Source organism: Protopterus annectens, chromosome 9.part0 (genome assembly GCF_019279795.1).
Source record: "Protopterus annectens isolate FY-2018-M chromosome 9.part0, PAN1.0, whole genome shotgun sequence".
NCBI classification, from domain to species: Eukaryota; Metazoa; Chordata; order Ceratodontiformes; family Protopteridae; genus Protopterus; species Protopterus annectens.
The window spans coordinates 571,019,188-571,043,713 of NC_056743.1; the positions used below are offsets into that span (position 1 = coordinate 571,019,188).

Genomic DNA, 24,526 nt, shown 5'->3' on the forward strand with positions numbered 1-24,526 from the left:
ACTAGCACTTTTTTCAACAAATTGGAAAATGGTTACCCAAGACAAATGACCCTGAGCATAGTGTCCCAAGGCTACAGGTTAAATTTTCACACCCTACCAAGGTCAAAAGGTATGCCAGACCTGCCACACAATCAATGGGCAGAGGCACAAAAACAAATTACAGCCCTCATGGACATGAGGGCTATTCAGCAAGTACCACAACAAGAGCAGGGGCAAGGATTTTATTCCAGACTCTTTCTAGTACCCAGAAAGGACAAAACCTGGAGACCAATACTGGACCTGTCTATACTAAATACGTTTCTGGAAGTTCCAAAATTCAGGATGCTGACTCTACAGCAGCTACTACCCATGCTGGGCAAGAAGGCCTGGCTCGTAACTTTGGACCTAAAAGAGGCATACCTGCATGTCCCAATCAGACAATCTTGCCAAAGATACCTCAGATTCATAGCTGGCTCAATGCATTACCAATTCTCTGCACTGCCCTTTGGCTTATTTACTGCACCCAGGGTCTTCACAAAATGCCTGGCACCAGTAATTGCGTTTTGCAGACAAAAAGGAATTCAAATATATCCCTACTTGGACGACTGCCTAATTCAAGCAGAGAACAAAGACACCCTTTTGAAGCATCTGGCATTTGTAAAAAGATTACGAATTGGCCTAGGGGACACAGTAAACGAAAAGAAATCAAAACTAGTGCCCTCTCAAGAGATAATATTCCTGGGTGCAAGCTTAAACACAACTGCCCAGATGGCTTATCACACGCCAGACAAACAAAAGCAACTGACTACTTACTTCAAGAAATTGGCAACAAGAACCCACTTATCTGCAAGGAAAATCCTGCAGGCCTTGGGTTTCATGGCATCTTGCATTCTACTAATTCCATATGCCAGACTGTATATGAGGAAACTACAATGGTATCAAAAAAGTGTTTGGACTCAGCATTGCCACAGCCTGGAGACAGTAATTGCACTCATTCCCTGCCTGCAACAGGAGTTTCGATGGTGGACAGAAGCCTGTCACCACAACAAGGGTCTGCTATTCAAATTACCCACAGACAGACAGGCACTGACAACGGATGCATCAGACTATGCCTGGGGGGCCCATATGGCAGGAAAATGTATTCAGGGCACATGGCTTGCAAAACAGATGCATCTTCACATCAATCAAAAAGAGATGCTAGCTGTTCAAAATGCCCTGACAGCTTTCAAGGACCTGCTTCATCCAGGACAGCTTCTGATAAAGACAGACAACACTACGGTCATGTGGTACATAAACAAGCAGGGAGGTACACATTCCTACCCCCTCTGCAGACAAGCAATGACCTTATGGGACACAACATTGGTTTTTCAAGTTCACCTGCAAGCACAATTCCTGCCAGGAAAAACAAATACTCTGTCAGACGAACTAAGCAGAAACCTCATGGATCCCCATGAATGGAAACTGGATCCACAAGTCATCAGCATACTAATAAGGAAATGGGGATGCCCAGACATAGATCTATTTGCCTCCCCTCACAGCTGCCAATTGCAGAGATTTTGCACAAGGATTTATCACAAGCAAGCATGGAAAGTGGACGCCCTATCCTTCAGCTGGAAAAATCTAACGGTATATGCTTTTCCCCCACTGCCTCTCCTTCCCAGGGTACTCCTAAAGGTCAGACAAGAGAAGCCAGAAATGATGCTGATTGCACCAGACTGACCACGCCAGCACTGGTACCCAATCCTAAAGAGCTTGTCTCAAGGTCCAGCATGGATATTGCCTCAAACTTCTCACTTACTGGCCCAACAAAACAATCAGATCCTGCACAGCCAACTCAGGACCTTAAATCTGGCAGCATGGCGGATAATGTAGCCATTCAGAACACTCCTCTTTCAAAAGCTGTTATGGATTTTATCTTGGAAGCCAGGAGGCCCAGTACCAGAAAATCTTATGCAGAAAAATGGAAGAGATTCTGTGCTTGGAACCAGGAACAAGTCAGTGACACGTGTGTACCAAATATCCCTCAGATTTTACAATACCTAACAGAGATGCTGAACAAAGGCCTTTCTTTCTCATCAATTAAAATTCATGCCTCTGCCATTTCAGCCCATTACAATACGGAACCACCTGTCTTTTCTCATCCTTTAATAAGGCAGTTTCTCAGAGGCGCCAAAAACATTGGACTTCCAAGGAGAGCACCAATTCCGGCCTGGGACCTCAATTATGTTTTGGAAAAACTCACACTGCCTCCTTTCGAGCCAGCATCAACGTCAGATATAAAATTCTTATCCTGGAAAACAGCTCTGCTCCTAGTAATAACCTCTGCAAGGCAAGTGTCAGAGTTTCAAGCACTCATGGCTGTGGAACCTCTCATCATTTTTCATCCAGACAGGGATGTCCTTACATTTATGCCTAAGGTGGTGTCCAGTGTGACCCTTAACCAAACCATTCACTTGCCTACCTTTTATCCAAATCCACAGAACAAGGGTGAGAAAATTCTGCATTCTTTGGACATACACAGGCAGTTACACTTCTTGGACAGAAGAAAAGCTTTAAGAAAGACTGAGCAACTTTTAGTGTCATACACTGCAGGATCACAAGGAAAAGCTATCTCAAAACAGACTATTTCTAAATGGAAAGGCCTTTGCATCCATTTCTGCTATTTTCAACATGGCAAATCAGTGCCTAAGGGTATTAGGCCTCATTCCACCAGAGCAGCAGCCACTTCAGCAGCCTTCCTCAGAGGAGTACCAACCAAAGATATCTTAGAGGCTGCAACTTGGAGTTCAGTGCACACCTTCACAAAGCACTGCCACCTACCTCTTTACTCTAAGTCCAGAGCAGGCTTTGCCACTGCAGTTCTGCAGGGCCTCATAGCCTCTCCTAACCCTATTTAGCCCATCCGCCCTTCCTCAGCTTTGGGATTCAACCCAAGAGTAATGACTGCAACAGTGAAACACGATGAACATAGTACAGTTGTGTACCTACCGTAAATGTAGATGTTCGAGTGTATTCACTGTTGCAGTCCAGGTTACCCACCATCCCCCTTTTTCTTTGCTGGGACTTATCTGCACTTTTCTATCCTACACAACCTATTTGGTGTATTTGCTTGTAGATGAAGGAAATGTTATTTTTGTACATGCATTTTTATTGGCATATTTTTCAGCCTACCAGTTTGGGGGCACCTGACATCAGTGGCAAGAAAAACTGAAGAAAATGGCGTTGGCTGCATCTTTTATACCCCTGGCGCACTGATGTCAGGGAAGAGGCGACGGCAACTGACGCCGGACCTAGACTTTGGAATTCTGGCCGACTGAGGGTAGCCTGCCAGCAGGATAACCCAAGAGTAGTGACTGCAACAGTGAATACACTTGAACATCTACATTTATGGTAGGTACACAACTGTACTTTCTTTTGTGTGTGCATATTATTGTTAGAGCCCTGTTTTGTATATGGCGTTGTTGCTGTGTTTTACTATAGTTAGTATTTGTCTTTGGAAATATGTCTCAACAAGAGAGCAAAAAAGCCAAGTCTGGCTTCAAAAAATGCCCAAGATGTGGGCAAAGTATGTCTATAACTGATGGACATACTGAATGTGTCTACTGTTTTGGTGAGGTACACTTGCAGGAAAGCAGTGCTATATGCCATTCCTTTAGCTCCAGAGTGCTTCATGACAGAAAAAGAAAATTTATGGATAAGGGTCTGCTGAAATCCTCTTTTCAAGAGTCGCTGGATAAGTCAGACAAGCACTCCAAAAAGACATCAAAACCGACAAAAAGCCCATCTGCTTCGAAATCAGCTTCTAGTAAAGCTTCGACATCGGTTCCACAGCCTTTGGAACCAACTGTCATTATAGTTAGGAGCCGGTATCTCCTACTTTGAAGTCTCTCATATTACAGTCGGAGGCTTTGTCACATTCTTCACGGGCCTCAAGTAGACTGATTTGGATGTGGACTGTGTGGTGAAGAAGCTTTTACAGATACCGGCACTGGCAAAAATTTTATCGGCACTGACCCCAGGGGCTTCGGAGCCGACCTTAGTTCCTCCAACATCTTCTGTTCCTCCTCATGATCTGCATGGAATTTTCAGAGCCGGTGAGCGTGGAACTGATGATTGTGGACCTCTCTGGTCCGACACCTACTTTAGGTTTTTCGGCCCCAACTGCCCTGATGTCTTCGGCGCCAACCGAAGGATCTCTGGGCCGACACTCATCAGTCGGGTCTGGGGAGGATTGTAGGACCGACTTGCAGGTGCCGACTTTACCTCACTGGGCTTCGGCTCGAATGATTTCAGCCCCGAGCCCTCTGTACCGGCACAGACGGTTTCCATTGAATATTCAGATCCAAGGGATTCCTCTCGTCAAGATCGAGGGGCCTTCAAGGCTAGGAGGAGGGCTTTTTCCACCCCGACGACCACTCCATCAGTTCGAGCAGCTCCCTCCCTGAAAGCACCGGTGTTTGCCTCTTCAACACAGACTCCATTGAACTGTAGAGATCCTGAGCCTCAGGAAGCCCCATTGGGTGAACCATTTTCTTCCAAGACCTCTCCAGAAGCTCCCACTGAAGACGTGCATAGGAAGAGACTCTGCAAGAGGAAGCATCGGGACTCCCCACAGGAGTCATTCACTTAGGATACTGACTTGAATGAGTCAGAAGGTTCCCCACGGTCCCCCTCAGAAGATATCTCCTTTGCAGATATCTTAGAAATTCTTAAACAGGGGGGTAGCTGGAAATCCCTTAACCCTTCTGATGATGTCAGTCCTCCTGAAGGCTTTTGGATCTGAAACTTCCACCTCTTGGGTGTCTCCACCCTTCGAGTGAGTAATTCAAGTAACTCATCAAAGGGCATGGGAGTCCCCAGACACCATGGAGCCTTGTACCCAGGAGGCCTAACAAATTTATAACTAGCCCTCAAGACAGACCTTACCATACTAAAGGAGTACCTGTTGATGCTATGGTGGTGGCAGCAGCCACCAAGAAGGAATTATCAGAGACTTCATCTGTTCATCCTCCTAATAGGGAATCCAGGATTATGGACAGATATGGGAAGCGTATGTTTAGTTCAGCTGCCTTCGGCCTTTGATCGCTGAACTATCTCACACATTTTACTAGATTACAAAGGGATCTCCTGAAGGAGCTAGGAGACACCCTGCAGGGTTCAGTAGTTGCGGTAGTTTCGGACAAGTTAACTTCCCAGCTCTCCACTATTAATTCGATAGTGAACTCCTCCATGCGTCTGTTGTCATATGCAGCTGATGGTATGAGCAGAGCAGCGGGTACAGGAATCGCTCTCAGGAGACATTCCTGGATGTGCTTATGTTCCTTTGCGGAACCCTTTAAGCCTTCATTCATTTAACACCCCCCTTTGATGATTCATCCCTTTTCGGACCTAAGGTAAAGGAAACACTTACCAGGAGTGAAAAAGATGGAAAGACCTTGTCTGCTGTCGGAGTACATTTTTCTACCCCGAATAGACCTTACCCCAAACGGAGGGGAGGTGGAAAGATATGGTTCCATAAATCTCAAGGATCTTTCCAGAACACTCGTGGTGAAACCTCCTCTAGAAGCAGAGGAGGGGGTAATAATGGAAGACATCGCCCATGTGGCAGAGGGGGTTCGTAGAACCAGGGCGACAGAGATCAGTTCTTTGGCAAGCCCTATCAGCGCTACTGAAAGGAGGCCCAACTGTTCATCTCTGGAGGTAGATGGGGGACGCCTATCTTTATACCTAGACACCTGGCTAAAAATAACAAAAGACAGCTGGTTACAAAGCATAATATCCAGAGGATACTCAATTCCTTTTGCCACTCCACCCCCTCTAGTCAGGAAAATCCCAGATGTTCCACCCAGTCACAGGGACCAAGCAGCCTTAGAAGTCCAAAGGTTGCTGATCAAAAGAGTCATCCAGCCAGTCCCAGCACACCAGAGAGGATCCGGAACTTACTCAAGGTTCTTTTTAGTTCCAAAGAAAACGGGACAGGAGACCTATTCTGGACCTAAGTAGACTAAACAAGTCAGTAAAAAAGACGAAGTTCTGGATGGTCACGCTTTAGTCAATACTTCCCTTTCTGGGAAAAGACAATTGGATGTGCTCTATAGATCTTCTGGATGCATTCTACCACATAAAGATGGACAGACCATCTAGGGATCATCTACACTTCCGGCTGGGAGCCAGCCATTATCAATTTCATGCTCTGCCCTGTGGTCTCACTACAGCCCCCAGAGTGTTCACCAAATGTATGGCAGTAGTCACCACTAACCTGAGATGGTTGTGATTCCATGTGTTTTCATATCTAGATGACTGGCTCTCACTGCCACCAATAAGCATCAACTTATTCAGGCGAGGGACACAACCTTAAATCTCTGCAATCAATTGGGGATTGCCATCAACTCAGAAAAATCTGCCTTATCGCCATTGCAGCAGACCATCTTTATAGGAGCAGAGTTAAACACAGTTTCAATGATATTAAGTCTGCCTCCAGAAAGAATTTGTCTCTTACGAAAACAAATATTAGATCTGCTTCCAAGGAAAAAAGCCCCAGTCTCAATGTCACTCAAATAGCTAGGATCGATGGTGGCAGCAATCATTGCCATTCCCCTTGCTCAAATGCACATGTGAGTACTACAATGGCTCCTATTGTCTCAGTGGTCCTTTCAGGAACTTCCAATGTCACACCAAATTATCATAATGAGTACGTGCAAGAAGGACCTTCAGTGGTGGCTGACATCTCAGCATGTAACTCAGGGCCGTCCATTCGTTCTACTCAATCCCATAGCCATGGTGACCACGGACGCTTCCTTGATTGGGTGGGGGGAGCATTATCAGGGAAGAACAGCCCAAGGCACGTGGAAGAAACATGAGGCTCATCTGCATATAAATGTTCTAGAGATGAGAGCGGTACTTCTAGCGTTGCAGTCCTTTCAAGAATCTCTACCTCTGGGAACAATTGCAGTTCAGACCGACAACATGTCAGTGGTCTGGTACATAAACAAGGAGGAACCAAATTTTACCCCCTGTGTCGAGAGGCCATGAGAGCGTGGCAGTGGGCAATCTCCACCCAGCGCTTTCTGATAGCAACACACATCCTGGGGAAATCCATTGTGATAGCAGACAAGCAAAGCAGGGCAATTCTACTGCCTCACAAATGGTCCCTAAAGAAGTAAGTAGTGTAACGGATATTCTGCAGGTGGGGCCAGCCTTGCTGCAATCTCTTTGCAACCTCAACAAACACAAAATGCAGCAGCTACTTTGCCCTGATTCCCCCGCCGGGGGATGCCCCAAGGAATGACTGGTGCACAGTTGGCCCTTGGGTCTTTTTCATGCCTTTCCTCCCTTCCCTCTGATTCCCAAAGTATTACAGAAAGCAACATTTCTGGGAAGGACCATGATCTTAATAACCCCTTACTGGTGTCTGCAAATTTGGTTTCCCTTCCTCCAGCCTCATTTCTTTGAAGAACACTGGATCCTGGACCCAGTTCCGGATCTGTTGACCCATTCATCAGGGGTTCTTCATCCTTCTCTTCATTCCCTCAAACTGACAGCTTGGCTGCTCCAATTCCCACAATAGGCAGGATTTACAACCTCTCAACTGAGGCCCAACATATTATAACATCCTCTCATAAATCATTCACCAGAAAGTTATATCTTGGCAAATGGAAGAGATTTTCTTTATGGGCCTCTCAGAATGATGTTGATCCTTATCTATCTCAGAATGATGTTGATCATTATCTATCTCAGAATGATGTTGATCCTTATCCATCTCAGAATGATGCTGATCCTTATCTATCTCAGAATGATGTTGATCCTTATCTATCTCAGAATGATGTTGATCCTTATCTATCTCAGAATGATGTTGATTCTTATCTATCTCAGAATGATGCTGATCCTTATCTATCTCAGAATGATGTTGATCCTTATCTATCTCAGAATGATGTTGATCCTTATCTATCTCAGAATGATGCTGATCCTTATCTATCTCAGAATGATGTTGATCCTTATCTAGCTCCGATCCCATCTATATTGGAATTGATAACTAAACTTTTCAACAAAGGAGCTGCTGCAGCTACCATCAGAGTTCAATTAGCAGCAATCTCAAACTTTCATCTTGGCTTCCAAGGCTCCAATGTCATGTCATATTAACTCGCTAAAGCCTTTCTTAAAGGTACCATTCATTTGAGGCCACCAATCAGAGCTCCAGTCATGCCATGGAATCTAAATGTTGTTGTCTCCAGAATTATATTACCTCCTTTCGAACCAGCCTCTTCCTGTCCTTTGAAATTCCTTTCATGGATGACTAGATTTTTGATAGCCATTACTTCTGCTTGGAGGATTTCTGAGTTGCAGGCCTTGATCATAAAACCTCCTTATCTGATTTTCCATAATGACAGAATTTTGCTCAGAACTAATCCATCCTTTTTACCAAATGTTTGTTCAGAGACAAATCTTAACCAATCAATTAAGTTACCCGTTTTCTTTCCTCAATACACAAATAGGATGGAACACATGCTGCACAAACTTGTTGTTCATAGACAAGTCCGATTTTATCTAAATAGAACAAAACAGTTCAGATCAACGGATCAGCTCTTTGTTTCCTTTTCAGAGTCAAAAAAGGTTGCCCCAGTGACAAAAGTAACCTTGTCAAGATGGCTATCAGATTGCATTTCCTTCATTTATAACTCAGAGAATGCTCCCTTGCAACAGAAAATAAAGGCCCACTCTACTAGAGCTGTTTCAACCTAATTAGCTTTTTCTGCAAGGTTGTCATTAGATTGTATTTGTGCAGCAGCTACCTGGTCAAGACCCTCATACCTTTATCACTCATTACAAAGTAGACAAGGCCTCCAGGGACAGGACCTCCTTTGGTTCCACAGTTCTGAGGAATATTCTCCCGTGAGCCACCTGAGAAAGATGGTGCTTGGGAGCTACCCATCAATAAGAATGAATGACGAGATAGAACAATTTCACATAAAGAAGTTATGTACTCACCATAACGTTCCATATGAGTTGTTCATCTCGCCTTCATTCTTACGTCCCACCCTCCAACCCACATCCAGTCTACTTGAGGTCCGTCACCTTTCTTATATGGTGCATTGTCTCTTATCCAGCTCTCTGGGTGACATATTTATACTACTAGGTAGTCATTTGGCAGCAAACAAGATCTGAGGGAAGGTCAGGGTGCATCATGGGATAGGGTGTTGGCCTCGAGCTGGTTGAAGACCTTGAGCTTTTGCAGTTGGCCGAGTCGGAGCCATCAGTAAGACTGAAGGAGAGATGAACAACTCACATGGAACGTTATGGTGAGTACATAACTTGTATTTTTTCTTCATTTGGAAAGGTTTTCTCATCTCCCTGCAGCTGCTGTTTAGCCTGCCATCAGTCAGGAATTCCAGCCTGTTATCAGTCATAAATGTGGCACCTAATTAACTGACCTTGCAGGCCGTAATGATTTAAAAATAAAATAATGTGGGAAGAAATAGCCAGGGAATTGTAATGGCTAGGCTTGTATAGGCCCTAGGGCTGATAGCCTAGTACCAACCTATGAACCTATAAAACACATGTCCCCTATCTTGCCCCTTACCCCGTAATGGTTAGATATGTCAGCAGTGGCTGTCATTATCTTTCACTGTCTCAGAATTGGAGAAACAATGGATAAGATTAACAGACATCCCTAGAACATGTTATTACTGTACTGTTGCCCTCTTGTTATTTTTGGTGTTCCCATTCCTCCTCACTTCAGCAGGTCACGGAGATATTCATGGCTTTCATACGAGTCCTTCAGTAAACATTCCTCACTTGCATAATGCTGTATTGGAGGCAAGACTTGCAGAACATTTTCCATCTATGCAGAAAAAAATCCCACCTTAAATACCCCTGTGAACAAAAACGTATATTGAAATCTGCTTCACTAACCTGCTTTTTGGCATCAAAAACTATATCCTTTGCCGCAACGTATTATCACTGAAATCTACTTTCCTTGGTGCCACATTTTCAATAGAACTTGCTCTTTCTTATACCAAGTCACAGATTTTACCACAATCTCAGACAAACCGTCCTTAAAATGCCTGTTTTTTTGTATAGTCCAGCTGCTCTCTTATGTTTTTAACCTTTTACTTGGTTTAGCTGTCCTTAAAGTTCCTTCTTCAGATGAAAACCATGAGCATTGCCTTGTTGTCCTATACTCTGTTATGAAACTTTACAGGAAGTTAGTGTATAATCAAGTATTATCACAAATATGATCTGCTTTATGATATTCAGCATGGGTTTTCCTAAAGCCTTAAAACGCTGATGTCTGTCTGTAGTACCAGCAGTTATGTACACTACAACCTGGAGGAGAGGGGATTACTTACTGGCTTTTTAGTCATAGGTCTGAAGAAACCTTTTGTGTCTGTAGATCACTTATTTCCATTAGATAAGCTTGAATGTCTTTGCTTTAAGGATGGTGGTGGTAATTATTTCTGTAGTTATCTGGAATATCATTCCTTTCAACTTATTTCATGTCCCCTCTGACATGGATATAGGTACTTTTAAAACTAGACTTCCACAGAGACTGGTCCTGAGAGTTAGAGGGTCATTATTAAGAAAGGCAAAATGATATGTTCACTTTAGTTTATTTTTTAAGACTCACATTAGATGTGCGTGTGGAGACGTACACCAATTTCTCTTTACCTATGACATGTTTCTGGATATGTAATGTAAAAAAAAAATCAGATTTCTGTTGCACTGGATTGCTTGTAATAGTAGTTTATTGTAGTGAGTAACAGAAAGTAATAGAATAGCAGCAGCAGATATAAACATCATAGCAGCATATTCAGATGTATATAGCAGCATAATATGTTGGATAACTGAAAGCACTAAAGTAACTCAGCAATATCTGAACAGGTTTTGAACCAGAATCTGAGAGCTCTATCCTAAACATACATAATATATTACTTATGTTCAGCAACTTTCCTCTAGTAGATGTATCTACCCCCTCAACCTTGATTTCCAGGCCTTGTTTAGCAGGTGCCTCACTATCCATTCATTGTGTAACATTCCATTACCCTTGAGAAAAGAACATTCTGTAGTTTTTTCATAGGAGTTCGTAGGAGTGTACTAGGCTAATGGCCTTGGAGCCTTTACAAGCCTAGCCCAAAAGATTCCCTGACAACATGCCACCCAATGTTATTTCCTAGTGCCTCTGTCCAGCAGGACCGCTGAAATGATCCCTGGGGTAAATTTTCTATTTCCCATCCACTCATCAAGATTTCTGTTGAAGAGGGCCAGTGAGGTGCTCTGCTTGATGTGTAAGGGAGGTCTATTCCAGAGCATGGGCAGTCTCTGAGTTAGGAACCTGTCCCTCCAGCAAGTTCTGTTGATTGAGGTAATGAGGTTGAGGTCTCTGGCTCTTGTGGCACTGGGAGATTGGGATTTCTTTAGATGTAGCATATCTAGTAGCGCTGGGTCTGACAAGGCTTTTTAGGTCAAGCAGAGATCGTCCCTAAGTAATATGATACCGAGAAAGTTGGAGTTTTTTTAGTCTTTCTGCGTAGGGAAGGTATTTAAGGCCAAGGATCCTCTTAATGAGGTATTTTTCTGATCTTTCTAGTTGTTGCATATGTCTAGTGAGGTACATGCCAAAGGGGCAGTGTACTCTATAATTGGTCTAATGAGGGAAGAGTAGAGAGAGACAATGACCTCTTTTTTCCTGGACGCAAAACCCTTTGTAATGAGATGTGCCACACAGAAGGATTTTCTGACCACACTGGCAATGTGATTATTAAAGGAGAGGTTGCTATCCACTTGTGTACCCAGATCTCTTGTAACACCTTCGGTGTTCAGTGGACTACCATTGATGTGGTACTTCATGGGTACCGCATTCTTCCCAAAGGGAATGATGATGCATTTTTTGGCATTGAGCTTAAGGCCATGGTTCTAACGCCAGTCATTGGTCTCCATGAGGCCTTTCTGTAGCATGTCAACATCATTTGGGGTGCTAATAATGGCTCCCAGTTTGCAGTTATCTGTGAACTTGGTCAACCAGAGTCCCTTGGTTTTGGCCTGGACTTCAGAAAAGTAGATGCCAAACAGGAGAGGACCCAGGACCAATCCCTGTAGGACTCCACTCGTGACTGGTCAGTAGTCTGACTTGGAGTCTGATGCTTTCACAGTGCGTGTTCTGTCTGTAAGCCACTTTGCAACCCACATTGTGACATATGGGTTGATGCCTAATTTAGTGAGTTTATCTATGATTCCTGAGTGAGGAATTGTGTCGAAGCCCTTGGCCAGGTCGAGGTAGGCTGTGTGGACTACCTGGTGACAGACTCGAAGAAGTCTACCAGGTTGAGCAGACAATGATCTACCCTTAAATCCAAACTGCGTGGGGTCCAGAGTCTGGAGATTTCCTATGTCCTTATTTATTAGGTCCATGATGATGCGTTCCATAGCTTTACATACCAGACACGTCAGGTTGATGGGGCGGTAGTTCCCAGGGTCCGTAGTCGCACCCCCTTTGTGGAGTGGGATGATTGTAACAGTGCGCCATTCAGTGATGAGGACAAAGCCTGAAGTGAGGCTGTGATTGAACAGAGCACACAGGTGTGATGCCAGTTTATTTTCCAATTCATGTAGAACACAGCCAGGGATATTGTCAGGTCCCATGGAAGCTGTATTCTTGGCCTTGGACAGTGTGATTTTAACCTGTGCAGCTGTAATATTGGGTACTAGGTATTCCTCGGGTATTGTGATTGGCCCTTTAGGGGTGAAATTTGCACTGAACCTTTCGATCAGTATATTAGCAATTTCGGTTGGCTCAGTATAGGAGTTACCATTGTATTGTAGCTCGGAGCAGATCTGAGTATTGCCATGTAGATTCTGGACATAACTATAGAAGGCTTTGTGGTTGTCTTTGGTATCTGCCACAGTTTTGTTTTTGTAGCTAGCTTTAGAGGATTTGATGAGGGATCTCAGTTTTTTGTTGAGGCTAGCAAGGGAGTTTTTCCAGTCTTGGGACTTCACCTATTTCTGCAACAGTTTCTTCCTTTTGTTGTAGAGTTTGTTTATAGTAGGGGACCACAGATTGGCTTCCTTATTTTGGAGGAAAGCGTCTTGGTTCTGTTGGGTATGGCCCATTACATACATTTGTGTACGTGTTTGTACAGTGTGTAGGTGTATGATTCTGTGGACATGCACCCATTTTCCATTTGCATGGGTGTCATGAAGTTGGCCACTTCTGTTTTTAGAAGGCAAAAGTTTGCTTTGGAGAAGTTTTTCACGGTGGTTACCTTTACAGGGAGTGTGAGACAAGCTGTGATTTTTGCTTGTGTCATGCTTAGTCAGAAAAGTTATCTTTTCCCTTCTTCTGAACTGCCTTTTTCTTCAACTTCATGCATAAAATGAAGACACAGGCCTGACTTTACATATTCAGGACTATGCAATGTCTATACTAATATGTTTCTATTCTACCTTTTGTCTAACAGTTACATTTAAGTAAAACCTGATCTTAGTTACTGATGTTAGTCTGTAAGGCATACTGTCTTCACTCCACACTTTATTCTCTGTAATTAAATTGTGTTGCATCAAAGATGGGGATAACAGCCCTTTTAATTATTACCTGTTAGTTTTGTAGGTTACAGTATATTTTATATGTACCAATTACTCTCTATCTATGACATGTTTCTAGTTATGTACAACACTGTTTTTGTAATGTTTTCTTGCTTTACTGCATTGCACAATTTCTGCTGTTTGCTTAGGATATGGTTGAAAACGCTCCTTAGACTAATTTCCCAACCTGGTTAATAAAGTTTAATAGATAAACAGTAGAGATGCTAGGTCACCCCTTGGTGCAAAGTGACGAAGTCCTGACTATGACCAGGTGACTCATGTTCAGTAAGCGGTAACTGGGGAAGAAGGACCAGGGAGAATGGGAGTGAATGGTTACTGCTGACTCACTTATTATGGGAGCAGGGAAACAGCTAATGATCATCACTTAGATGACACCTAGAAGGAGCACTGGAATGCTACGTCTTAGGAGTAAGAGCTTGCCAAGCACATGCTACAACAACCAGTGCAAGCAGCAGCCGTAGTCCAAGGAAGAGCTTATGTGTGTGTGGAGATATACACATGCTTCTCTTAGTAAGGCAACTAGGATAGAGCTCAAGGGGGTTGTTGTGGATGGTTAGAAACTCGGGAATGTGTGTTTGTGGGGAGGTGGGGACAAAAATCCCAATCTCCTGCTCAGACTACTACCTCCACTCTTAATCCACACAACTCTACAGAATGAATAAGACAGAGGATGTTTGCCAAGGGGAAAGAATGAGTTAATAGGGCAGCTGGGAAAGAGAGTTTTAATAGTCAATAAGATCAGAGAAAAAAAAATAGAGGAGTCATTTTGTTGTTCTTGTTTATAAGTGACCTGAAGCTAGATTTAGTTTTGATCCAAGCTTCTGGGTAGCATTCATAAATGGTTCATATGATCTGAGCAGTGCTCCGAGCTCAGTTTGGTGGAGTTGCATTACTCAACCATAATGAGATTCAGAGACTTGCATAAGCACTGTGCTTCTGAATCTCTTTTAAATCCCTCTAGCAAGCATCCCTGCATTGCTTACCATGCCGTTAGAACAATGCAGGCAGATGCCCTATTCAGTAGACTGTAACTGTGCAACACTGACCTGCTCAACTACAGTTGGTTACATTAGAGAAGCTACTTTTCATGTTGAAGTAAAGCAGCTAATTGCCACATAACCTTTCTGCGTAAGCGCCATAGTATGAAAGCTGTAATTCACTGTACTATTCATATTCTGAATGGTGGATGTTGCCAACAATGCATATGGGCCTAGCTTGTATGCAGCTCTAGGAAAAACTGAATATTTACTTTGCTGCTCATTTCTTAAACTACGCAACATTTTTTTCTGGAATCAGTTTTTTTTTTTTTTTTTTAAACAAGTAACTTTTTTATTAAATTATTACTTATAACATAGGCAATCATACATTTATATAAATGAAAACAAATCATACTGACATATTTTTAGTTGCAGACATTATACATCGCTTATAATCTATCCAATCATTATCAGTCAAACATTACATAGTTCAAATCCTGCCTTTCATTAAATCTCATTCCTCCTCCAAAACATTATTCTTCATGTATTGTTCTCACAGTTCACATTTTTCTATGTAATTTATTCCTAGCCTTTTCTAAAGGTCCCAATTCCAGTTGTTTTATCTCTATTACTATAGTCATTACTTCTTGTACAGTTGGTTTAAACTTTGATTTCCATTTTCTAGGAACTGCTTTTTTGACAGCCAACATAATTAGACTCAGCAAGGCCTTACCATGTCTAGGCAATTCTGATTCTATATCATAGCTAAAAAAAATGATTTCCTTAGTTACACCAATTTGCTCAACCAGTATTTCTAATAGAGTAGTCTGCAGGGAATTTTTAAAGTCTGCCAGCTCATTACACTCCCAAAAAATATGTTCCCAGTGACCTCTTCCTTCCCCATTATACCTTTAACATTTTCTGTCTACTTAAGGAAAAATACTTTGGGTCTATTTGGGGTCTAAAAATTCCCATGAAGACACTTCCGAGCTATGATTCTAAATCGTCTAGACTTTGTTGCATATTTGGGAGTCATACATATATCCCATTTTTTCTTTGTGAATTGTTTATGCAGTCTCTCTTCCCAATCCTTTCTAACCTCCTCAGATTGATTATAGTTATCATGCAATATTTTATATGCTGTACTAATCATCCATTTTTTTAATAGCAGCATATGTTCTGGATTCAGCTAAAAAACTACTAGTGCTGGTCTTTTGCTTAGGATCCCTCTATTTCGTTAATTCTTAACCATATATTTCTTTCATTTCGCCCATTTTTAAACTCCACTTTAATTTTAGAATCACTTTTTACTTCTGTACTGCGCAAGGCCTTGTAAGGTGGGCTTGTATAGTGTGCAGTTGTTTATGAATGTCAACCTCTATATTTGCAGATAGCCTGGTTATATTCATTTCAGACAAGGCTGTTTCTACTGCCCAGAATGACTACCACAGTGTCTGACACTGGCTACTTTGTAACAGGTTATTGTAAATTCTCATAAAACTGCCATTGTGATTTCTGATACTCCACAAAAACTCCTAGATAATGTCCCCTGTTAACACATGGCCATTTGGGCAGTTCAGTAACACAAGTTCAGTTGCATAAATACTTTCGGCTGTGGTCATTCACATTTCTCTCCCTCAAGCTCCACATTGAAAATACAGTTGACACAGTGGTGAAGTAACTCTAATTCTGTTATAGAAGTGCATAGACAGCTTTGGTATTGCATCAGCAGGCTTAAAGTCTAAAGACAAACAGAACATTCATTTGTTTATTTCACTGCAGGCAAGCAAAATTACCCAGTACTTGAGCAGATCCTTGCTAGTTGGCTAAGCAAACTGTGTATTACCTTTTGCTTTGAGACATATGGCAGGACTTTGACTGGACAGACATGGCTTTCCCAGTTGGAATATTCCTACCAGTGCTGCTTTCTAGAGGACTGCTTTGTCTGGAATGTTTGCTAGCTGGTATTTGGAAGTTATCTGTGATCCACTGTGGAGGAAACAGTACCATTAGGTGCCTAGGCTCAGAGTAGGGAAAGCTTTGCCACTGTAATCCTTCAAAATGTATTTTAGGTAATAGGTTCATAGGTTCGTACTAGGCTATCTGCCCTAGGGCATTTATAAGCCTAGCCAGAGTGTGTGTGGCTTTCACCACCCCTTAGGATGAGTATACTAAGCCCTTTTAGGGTTTAGTTTACTGTGCCTCTGTCTAGTAGTGACACAGAGATGACCCCCGGGGTAAACCTACGATCTCCCATCCACTCGTCGAGATTTCTCTTGAATAGAGTCAGTGAGGGGCTCTGCCTAACATGGACTGGGATTCTGTTCCAGAGTGTAGGCAGCCTCTGGGTTATGAATCTGTCCCTCCAGCATGTCCTATTTATTTCTGTGTTGAGGTTTAAGTCTCTTGTTCTCGTGGCTCTGATGGATTTGGATTTTCTGAGGTGTAGCATGTCCATTAATTCCGGATTGGACATGGCCTTGTATGTCAGGCACAGATCACCTCTGAGTGGGCGGTATGCGACTGAATAGAGCTGGAGTTTTTTCAGTCGGGCAGCATATGACATATGTTTAAGACCCTTTATCCTCTTGGTGAGGAACTTTTGGGGTCTTTCCAACTGCTGCAGGTGTCGGGTGAGAGACATCCCAAATGGGGCATTGTACTCAATCATTGGCCTGATAAGAGAAGAGTACAGGGGCACAATGACCTCTCTTGATCTAGATGTGAAACCCTTCATGATAAGGTGGGCAATATAGAAGGTCTTCCTAACCACTTTGGCAATGTGAGTGTCAAATGAGAGGTTACTGTCAACCTGGGTCCCTAGGTCCCTGATTACCTCTTCCGTACTTAATGGATTACCACCTATGTGGTAATTTGTTGGTACCTTATTTTTCCCAAAGGGTATGACTACACATTTTTTGGCGTTCAGCTTAAGGCCACGGCTCTGGCACCAATTATCCATTTCTATGAGGCCTCTCTGAAGGATGTTTGTGTCCGCTGGAGTATCAATTATGGCGCCCAGTTTGCAGTCATCTGCGAACTTTGTCAGCCACAATCCTCCACTGTTTGCCTGTACCTCGGAAAAATAAATGCTGAACAAGAGGGGTCCCAGGACTGAGCCCTGTGGGACCACCGCTTGTGACTGGCTTAGAGTCTGACATAACTCCAGCAACTCTGACCCTGTGGGTTCTGTCCTTGAGCCAGTTTGCAACCCATCTTGTGACATATGGGTTTACATTTAAGCTGGTGAGTTTGTCTATGATGCCTGAGTGGGGTATTGTGTCAAAGGCTTTTGCAAGGTCAAGGTAGGCTGTGTGAACTGCTTTACCCTCATCAATGGCCTTAGTGACTGTTTCAAAAAAGTCGACCAAGTTCAAAAGGCAGGATCTGCCCTTGACAAAGCCAAACTGTGTAGGATCCAATGTCTGTAGGTCCCCAATGTCTTTGTTTATGAGTTCCATAATGATCCTCTCCATAGCTTTGCAGACCAGGCTCGTCAAGCTTATGGGCGGTAATTTCAGGGTCCGTAGAAGCACCGCCTTTGTGAAGTGGGACCACTGTTGCCGTCGCCACTCTTTGAGTGCGTATCCTGTAGTAAGGCTAAGATTAAACAGCAGCCTTATGTGTGGGTTTAGTTCCTCTTGGAGTTCATGTAGCACACAGCCCGGGACACCATCCGGTCCCATTGATGCTGTGTTTTTAGCTTTAGAGATGGCGGCTCTCACCTGGGCATCTGAGATGTTAGGGAGGCTACACTCTGCTGGGATAGTTTTTTTCTCCTTTTGGGGGGGAGGGGGAGGAGAAATTTTCACTGAACCTGTCTGCCAGAATGTTGGCAATGTCAGTGCTTTCAGTGTATTTTGTGTCATTTTGGACTAACTCTGAGCATATCTGGGAGTTTCCACCCAGGTTTTTAACATAGCTAAAGAAGGCCTTGTGATTGTCTTTTGTGTCTTTTGCGATTTTTCTCTCAAAGTTGGCCTTGGATGATTTTATGAGTGATCGTAGTTTTCTGCTAGTACTGATCAGAGATGCCTTCCCTTTTAGGGATTTTGCTCTGTCATGTAGTAGCTTCCTCCTCCTGTTGTAAAGTTTGTTTATGGCTGGGGTCCACCAGACCGGGCGCCTGCCTTTGGGGGAATGGGTCTTGGTTTTATTTGGGATTGCATGATCCATGCATTCTTGAAGGTGCCCATAGAAGGCATTTGCAAAGGATTCAGCAGTGTGGGTTGTGGTTTCCACTGGCCCAGGGGCCTTGAAGGATACCACTTCAGTCTTAAGAAGTGTGAAGTTAGCTTTTGAGAAGTTCTTCACTGTGGTCTTTTGTGCAGGGGTTATGGGCGGGATGTGGATTTCCAGTGAGATTAATTTATGGTCTGATCTTACCAAAGAGGGATATACTTCCGGTGTGGAGCATTTTGTCCCCATGTTTGTGATGATCAGGTCTAGTATATTGTCTCCTCTTGTGGGAATGGTGACTAGTTGTTCCATTGCATTTGAGTTTATGAATTCTAGGAACCTTTGGGCTAGGGTGTTGGGGCTTGAGTAATGTTCCCAGTCTATGTTTGGATAGTTGAAGTCTCCCAAAATGATGGTATTTGGAGAGACATTCATACTCTCCAGTGTCTTCAGGAAGGCTGTGTGGGGTTCCTGAGTTTGAGAGGGTGGTCTGTAGCATGCTACAAACTGTAAGGCAGTTTTGCCTATGGTTAGTTGCACCTGGATAGTCTCCGATGCTTCATGCGTTGCCACTAACCTGGAGGTGTGGGTATCTTTGATGAAAATGGATACTCCCCTCCTTTTGTGGTTCGGTCCAAGTTTTGGGGCCGGAAAGCATGATATGAGGTAAAACCTGATAGTGCTGGGGTGCTCTCAAGAGCCTTGAACCAGGTTTCAGTCACTGCACAGACATCGATGTTCTCCATACTGAGGAGGGCTTCGAGGGCGTGCATCTTGAGGTTTAGACTTCTGGCATTGAGCAGCATTACCCTTAGTTTTTTTCCACTTGTGTTTTCTAGGGAGGTAGGTTTGTTATTTGAGCCTTGCCTAAAAAAGGCACTATGGGGGTGGCAAGAGCCTTGGCCAATATCCGGAAGCCCAGGGGTGACAGGTGCAAGCCATCCCTTGCGAAGCAGCGTGGCTTGTCAAGCATGTCAGACAGACATTGGATCCCCTTTGAATGACACCAGTAATTAAGCCAATTGTTAAAACTGCTCATTTTGTCTTTGTACTGTGGCATCATTCTTGGTGAGGGTAAGATGCTGCTCAGGGTCAGGGTCATACCGGCCTGAGCTACATAATCAGAGAGCTCCTCTATGTCTCTTTTCATGTAGTCCAGGGAGGTACGTCTCAGGTCGTTCACACCGGCATGTACAATGACTGAGTCATATTTGTACTTGCTGTGGAGTGACCTGAGTGCTTGTGTTATGTGGCGGATTCTAGCTCCCGACAGGCAGCTTACTGTGACCTTTTCCTTGTTCAGTCTGGTGAGCGGACGCGGGGCGTCAGTGTGTCTGACTATGGAGTCACCTATTACAAGTGTGTCTGGCATGTTGTTTGGCCTTAAGGGCTGTGACTGTTTAGCACACTGACTTTGTGAACTGTGTGTTGCATGTGCTATGTCTTGAGGTGGTGGTTGCTTGGGTGTCTGCTTTGGAGGCCTCTGTTGTTTTGGTAGATTTTTAATCAGCACCTCCGAGTATGTTTTTGTGTGTTTATGTGTTTGGTTTGCAGTTGTGATAGTTCTATGTGAGACTGGGTTTGTGGTGTGCGTGGTTACCTTCTCCTCCTGACTGGTCTTGCTAGTACTGAATTGAGAGAGCTCAGCCTCCAGTTTGGCTATATAGTTGCATCTCGCATATATTTGTATTTGTTGGGAGGAGGAGAGGGTTGTCTGTGTACATGAGGCAATTGTAACATTACCTCAAGATTCCCAGATTCACCAGCTGAACAGGAGAGGACGCCAGCAACTGACCCTTCGACATGCTAGAAATAGTGAAAAAGATTGCTGTGTAACTGAGTCAGAAAGGACCTATAGGGAAATGGGTACTCAACAGAATTTAGGTGAATGAAGTACTTTCTTTGTTTAAGAGTGCTTTACCTGTGTAAAAAATGCTTTAGGAGCAAGTGCTGAGCTTTTCAGATAGAGTATAGGCTGTTTAGATTGCAAGTAGAACAGTTCTAAGGGAAAAATTGAAGAGCAGACTTGGCGGAGCCAGAAAAAGTTTAACCAAGTTTAACCTTGTTTAACCGGCGCTGCTTATGCGCACGACCGCACAAAGCTGTGCAAACACAGATTTTAAGCAGTGAACTACAAAAGAGGTAGGAATGGTCCCAAACAACCAATTACTACAGCTTCTTGTGCTGAGGTCACTTCCCCCAAGGACAGGTAGGCTGCTCAAGGCTCCCCACTCCCACTGGTGAGCAAAGAAACTTCCTTCTATCCAAGTAAGGTAATGGACAACACAGGAACTACACCACAGCCCAGAATACAGCAATGCCTGTATACTGGTCTAAACTAGTCGAGTAAGGCGGGAAAACAAGGATTATTTTTGTTTTTGTAGAAACACACAGAAAATGCAGAGACAGTGATAAATTAGTTACACAGGCTAGCACACTTTAGTGGGCAGCCGCCACAGTTAAATTAAACAAACAAACAAGCAAACTTTCGATTAAATTCGACTAAATGTAACTTTAAGTGCAGATTTAAAAATAAATGCAGTAATCAGTAAAAAAACAGTTCAGGCTAGTTTAAAGTAAGCAACAGAAGCTATTTCCAGTGAAAAAAAAGCAAAGATACTTAAATCCAGAAGGTAGTCGCTTTTTCGAGTTCTTTGCTGCTAGGACCACTCTGTAAACCCACGTGGAGCTTGTCTGAGCAGTATAGCCAGAACAAAACGCCCAGAGGCGGATTTTAAGCAGTGAACTACAAAAGAGCTGGGAATGGTCCCAAACAACCAATTACTAAAGCTTCTTGTGCTGAGGTCACTTCCCCCAAGGACAGGTAGGCTGCTCAAGGCTCCCCACTCCCACTGGTGAGCAAAGAAACTTCCTTCTATCCAAGTAAGGTAATGGACAACACAGGAACTACACCACAGCCCAGAATACAGCAATGCCTGTATACTGGTCTAAACTAGTCGAGTAAGGCGGGAAAACAAGGATTATTTTTTTGTTTTTTTGTAGAAACACACAGAAAATGCAGAGACAGTGATAAATTAGTTACACAGGCTAGCACACTTTAGTGGGCAGCCTCCACAGTTAAATTAAACAAACAAACAAGCAAACTTTCAATTAAATTCGACTAAATGTAACTTTAAGTGCAGATTTAAAAATAAATGCAGTAATCAGTAAAAAAACAGTTCAGGCTAGTTTAAAGTAAGCAACAGAAGCTATTTCCAGTGAAAAAAAAGCAAAGATACTTAAATCCAGAAGGTAGTCACTTTTTCGAGTTCCTTGCTGCTAGAACCACTCTGTAAACCCACGTGGAGCTTGTCTGAGCAGTATAGCCAGAAAAAAAATGCCGTGTCCGGGGCTGAGGGTTTGCACTACTTGTTAATCTCCTGTTCATCTTAGGAATGTCTTAGAGTAGTCTTTCTTGTGAAGAACATAGCACAGATGAATGACAGTACTCAGTGTAACCAAAGGTGTTTGACTAGAAGGATCATTGCTGCAGAAAGGGAGGGCTCCCACCCTACCTCCGCATTTACCACCTATAGCTTGGGCCTACCTTTTGTGTTTTATACAGTTTTATCTTGGACCATCATGTGTGTATGTGTGCATCATGACACTGTGGTGGTACACCTAACCTTTAGAGTATTCTTTCATCCTATGTAGTCAGTTTTAAATGATTAGTTGTGTGATTATCCTTTTGCCATCGGTAGTGATTAAAGCCTTTAGATTAGTATGCAGGAACATTTGCTGATAACATACTTTGTTTTCTTTGGTATCAGCACTAGAAAAGAAAAAAAAATGTGGCACAAGTTGTACTCTGTTTACATCCAGACTTAAGGCCACAGCACAAGAGCTAATGTTGCACCTGTAAGGATATTGGACTGCTTTCGGGATTTGGCCAAAAGACTGATGTCTGCCTGAGTCCTAATACTATTCATTTTATAAATGTTGTTCAACAGTGATCTTTCTGTTCAAACACAATGTTATGATGAGTACGTTTACAAAATTGTAGAGAGACTTTTCATATAGGTATGTAGCCACAAGTTTTGCCCTAGAAAGTTTATGAATAAAATAAACCTTACTGAAATTCTTTGTTTTGCAACAGGATCTATATGTTGGACTGAGGATATAAAACTGGATGCTGTGGTGCAGACCATGCCCCCATACCAGGTACAGAAAACACTGCTGTAGGGGCTCTTGTAAATATACTTGAAGTTTTTGTACTTGGTGTGATGAATTCTGAAAAGTAACATCCACTGCACTAGCTGGAACCAAATCAGATGTTCTTGCTGAAATTTTGTGGCTACAATAAGCGCTCGCATAACAGTCTGTAGCGGAGTTATTTGAAATAGAACCACAAGAGTAATTTTTAAAGATAACATTTTCATTGTGTTCTGAAGATTTTCATAGTGGTAACCATATTTATAACTGCAAGTATATTGTATTGAGAGAGCATCAGTTTTTCTCTGGATATGATAGGGACTTAAGTTTCAGTCCTATCATAACCGACCTTAGGCATAGGCCAACTAGGCGGCTGCCTAGGGAGCCGCTCTAGCATGGGTGCTTTTCCAATAAACTAGATGGTGTAAATAGACCAGGATATGGGCACCAGGTGATGGGGGAGGGGCTGTGAAGACCTTTTGCCTAGGGCACCCTGACCCCGAATCCTACAGCTGATTATCTGTTTTGTTTTATGTATGTGAAGGAAAAATAAGAGAATTTTTAAAAGATTATTTTCACGGTGTACTGAAGATATGTTTTGATATTAGCTGTATTGGTTTAGCAAGTAAAATGTATTAAGAGTCCATAAGTTGGGGTATAGGGAAGTGTTCTTTAACTTCAGATCACTTCCTTGTGTTTTTTGTCCAAAACTCAAAAATAAAATAAAACTTTTTATGGAGCTTAACATTCTGATTTTATTTTCTCTTAGGTATGATTACTGCTGTGGGACTGTCTAATCTCCAGTTTGTAGATCTGAACTCATCTCGAAATCTCTTTGTTCTTGGATTTTCCATCTTCTTTGGCCTGGTTCTGCCAAGTTATTTGAGACAGAACCCACTTGTTACAGGTAGGCATAATGTCTTTGTTAATACTAATTTGAGACCTGGTTTTCAGTGATACAGTGGATGTTCATCGTGCATACAGCTGCAGTCATAACAGATGGGTTATCCTGCCGTCAGACAGGTCCTCGGTCAGCCGAATTCCAAAGTCTAGGTCCGGCATCGGTTGTCGTCGCTTCTTCCCTGACGTCAGTGCGGCAGGGGTATAAAAGAACCAGCCGATGCCATCTTCTTCAGTCTTTCTTGCCGCGTGGTGCCCGAAGCAGAAGCAGTTCGCAAGTGCCGGTCGGACAGCTCCTGAGATTTACGAAAATATTTCAGCCGAAGTCTTCTTGAAAGCTAAGTACCCCGTTGGGGAAACTTTTCTTGCCTCAGACCGATGTCAGACAAAGTTAATAAGTGCATTTCATGTGGGAAGCAAATACCGCATAAGGATTTCCATTCTTTCTGTATTCCTTGCTTAGGCCCAGACCACGACGTCTCGGCCTGCCATTTTTGTGCTAGATTCAACAAATGCACTATTAAGCGTCGGGCAGAGTTCGCCCACCACTATTTTGGTAAAAAATTTAATTACATTATGTCGTCGGATACTCCGACTCCAGGTTTGAGTAAAAGACGCAAAGATAAGGACTGACATACGAAGTCCACGACTTCTACCGACACCACGCTAAAGCCGACTGCTGGTGCTCCGGTTCTCAGCGAGGCGCCTACGCAGCCCCTGAGTAGCGATGACGCTTCATT

At 43.1% G+C, this 24,526-nt stretch overlaps 1 protein-coding gene across 3 annotated transcripts in view; it reads left to right on the forward strand.

Annotated features, from left to right (window-relative positions):
- SLC23A2 (solute carrier family 23 member 2) overlaps nucleotides 1-24,526 on the forward strand; it is a 1,130,684-nt gene that overhangs the window by 1,017,239 nt on the left and 88,919 nt on the right. For all 3 annotated transcript variants that reach the window (XM_044083095.1, XM_044083098.1, XM_044083097.1), the window contains exon 14: nucleotides 23,656-23,793. In XM_044083095.1, coding sequence (XP_043939030.1) covers nucleotides 23,656-23,793 — 138 coding nt within the window. The remainder of the gene's footprint in view (nucleotides 1-23,655; nucleotides 23,794-24,526) is intronic.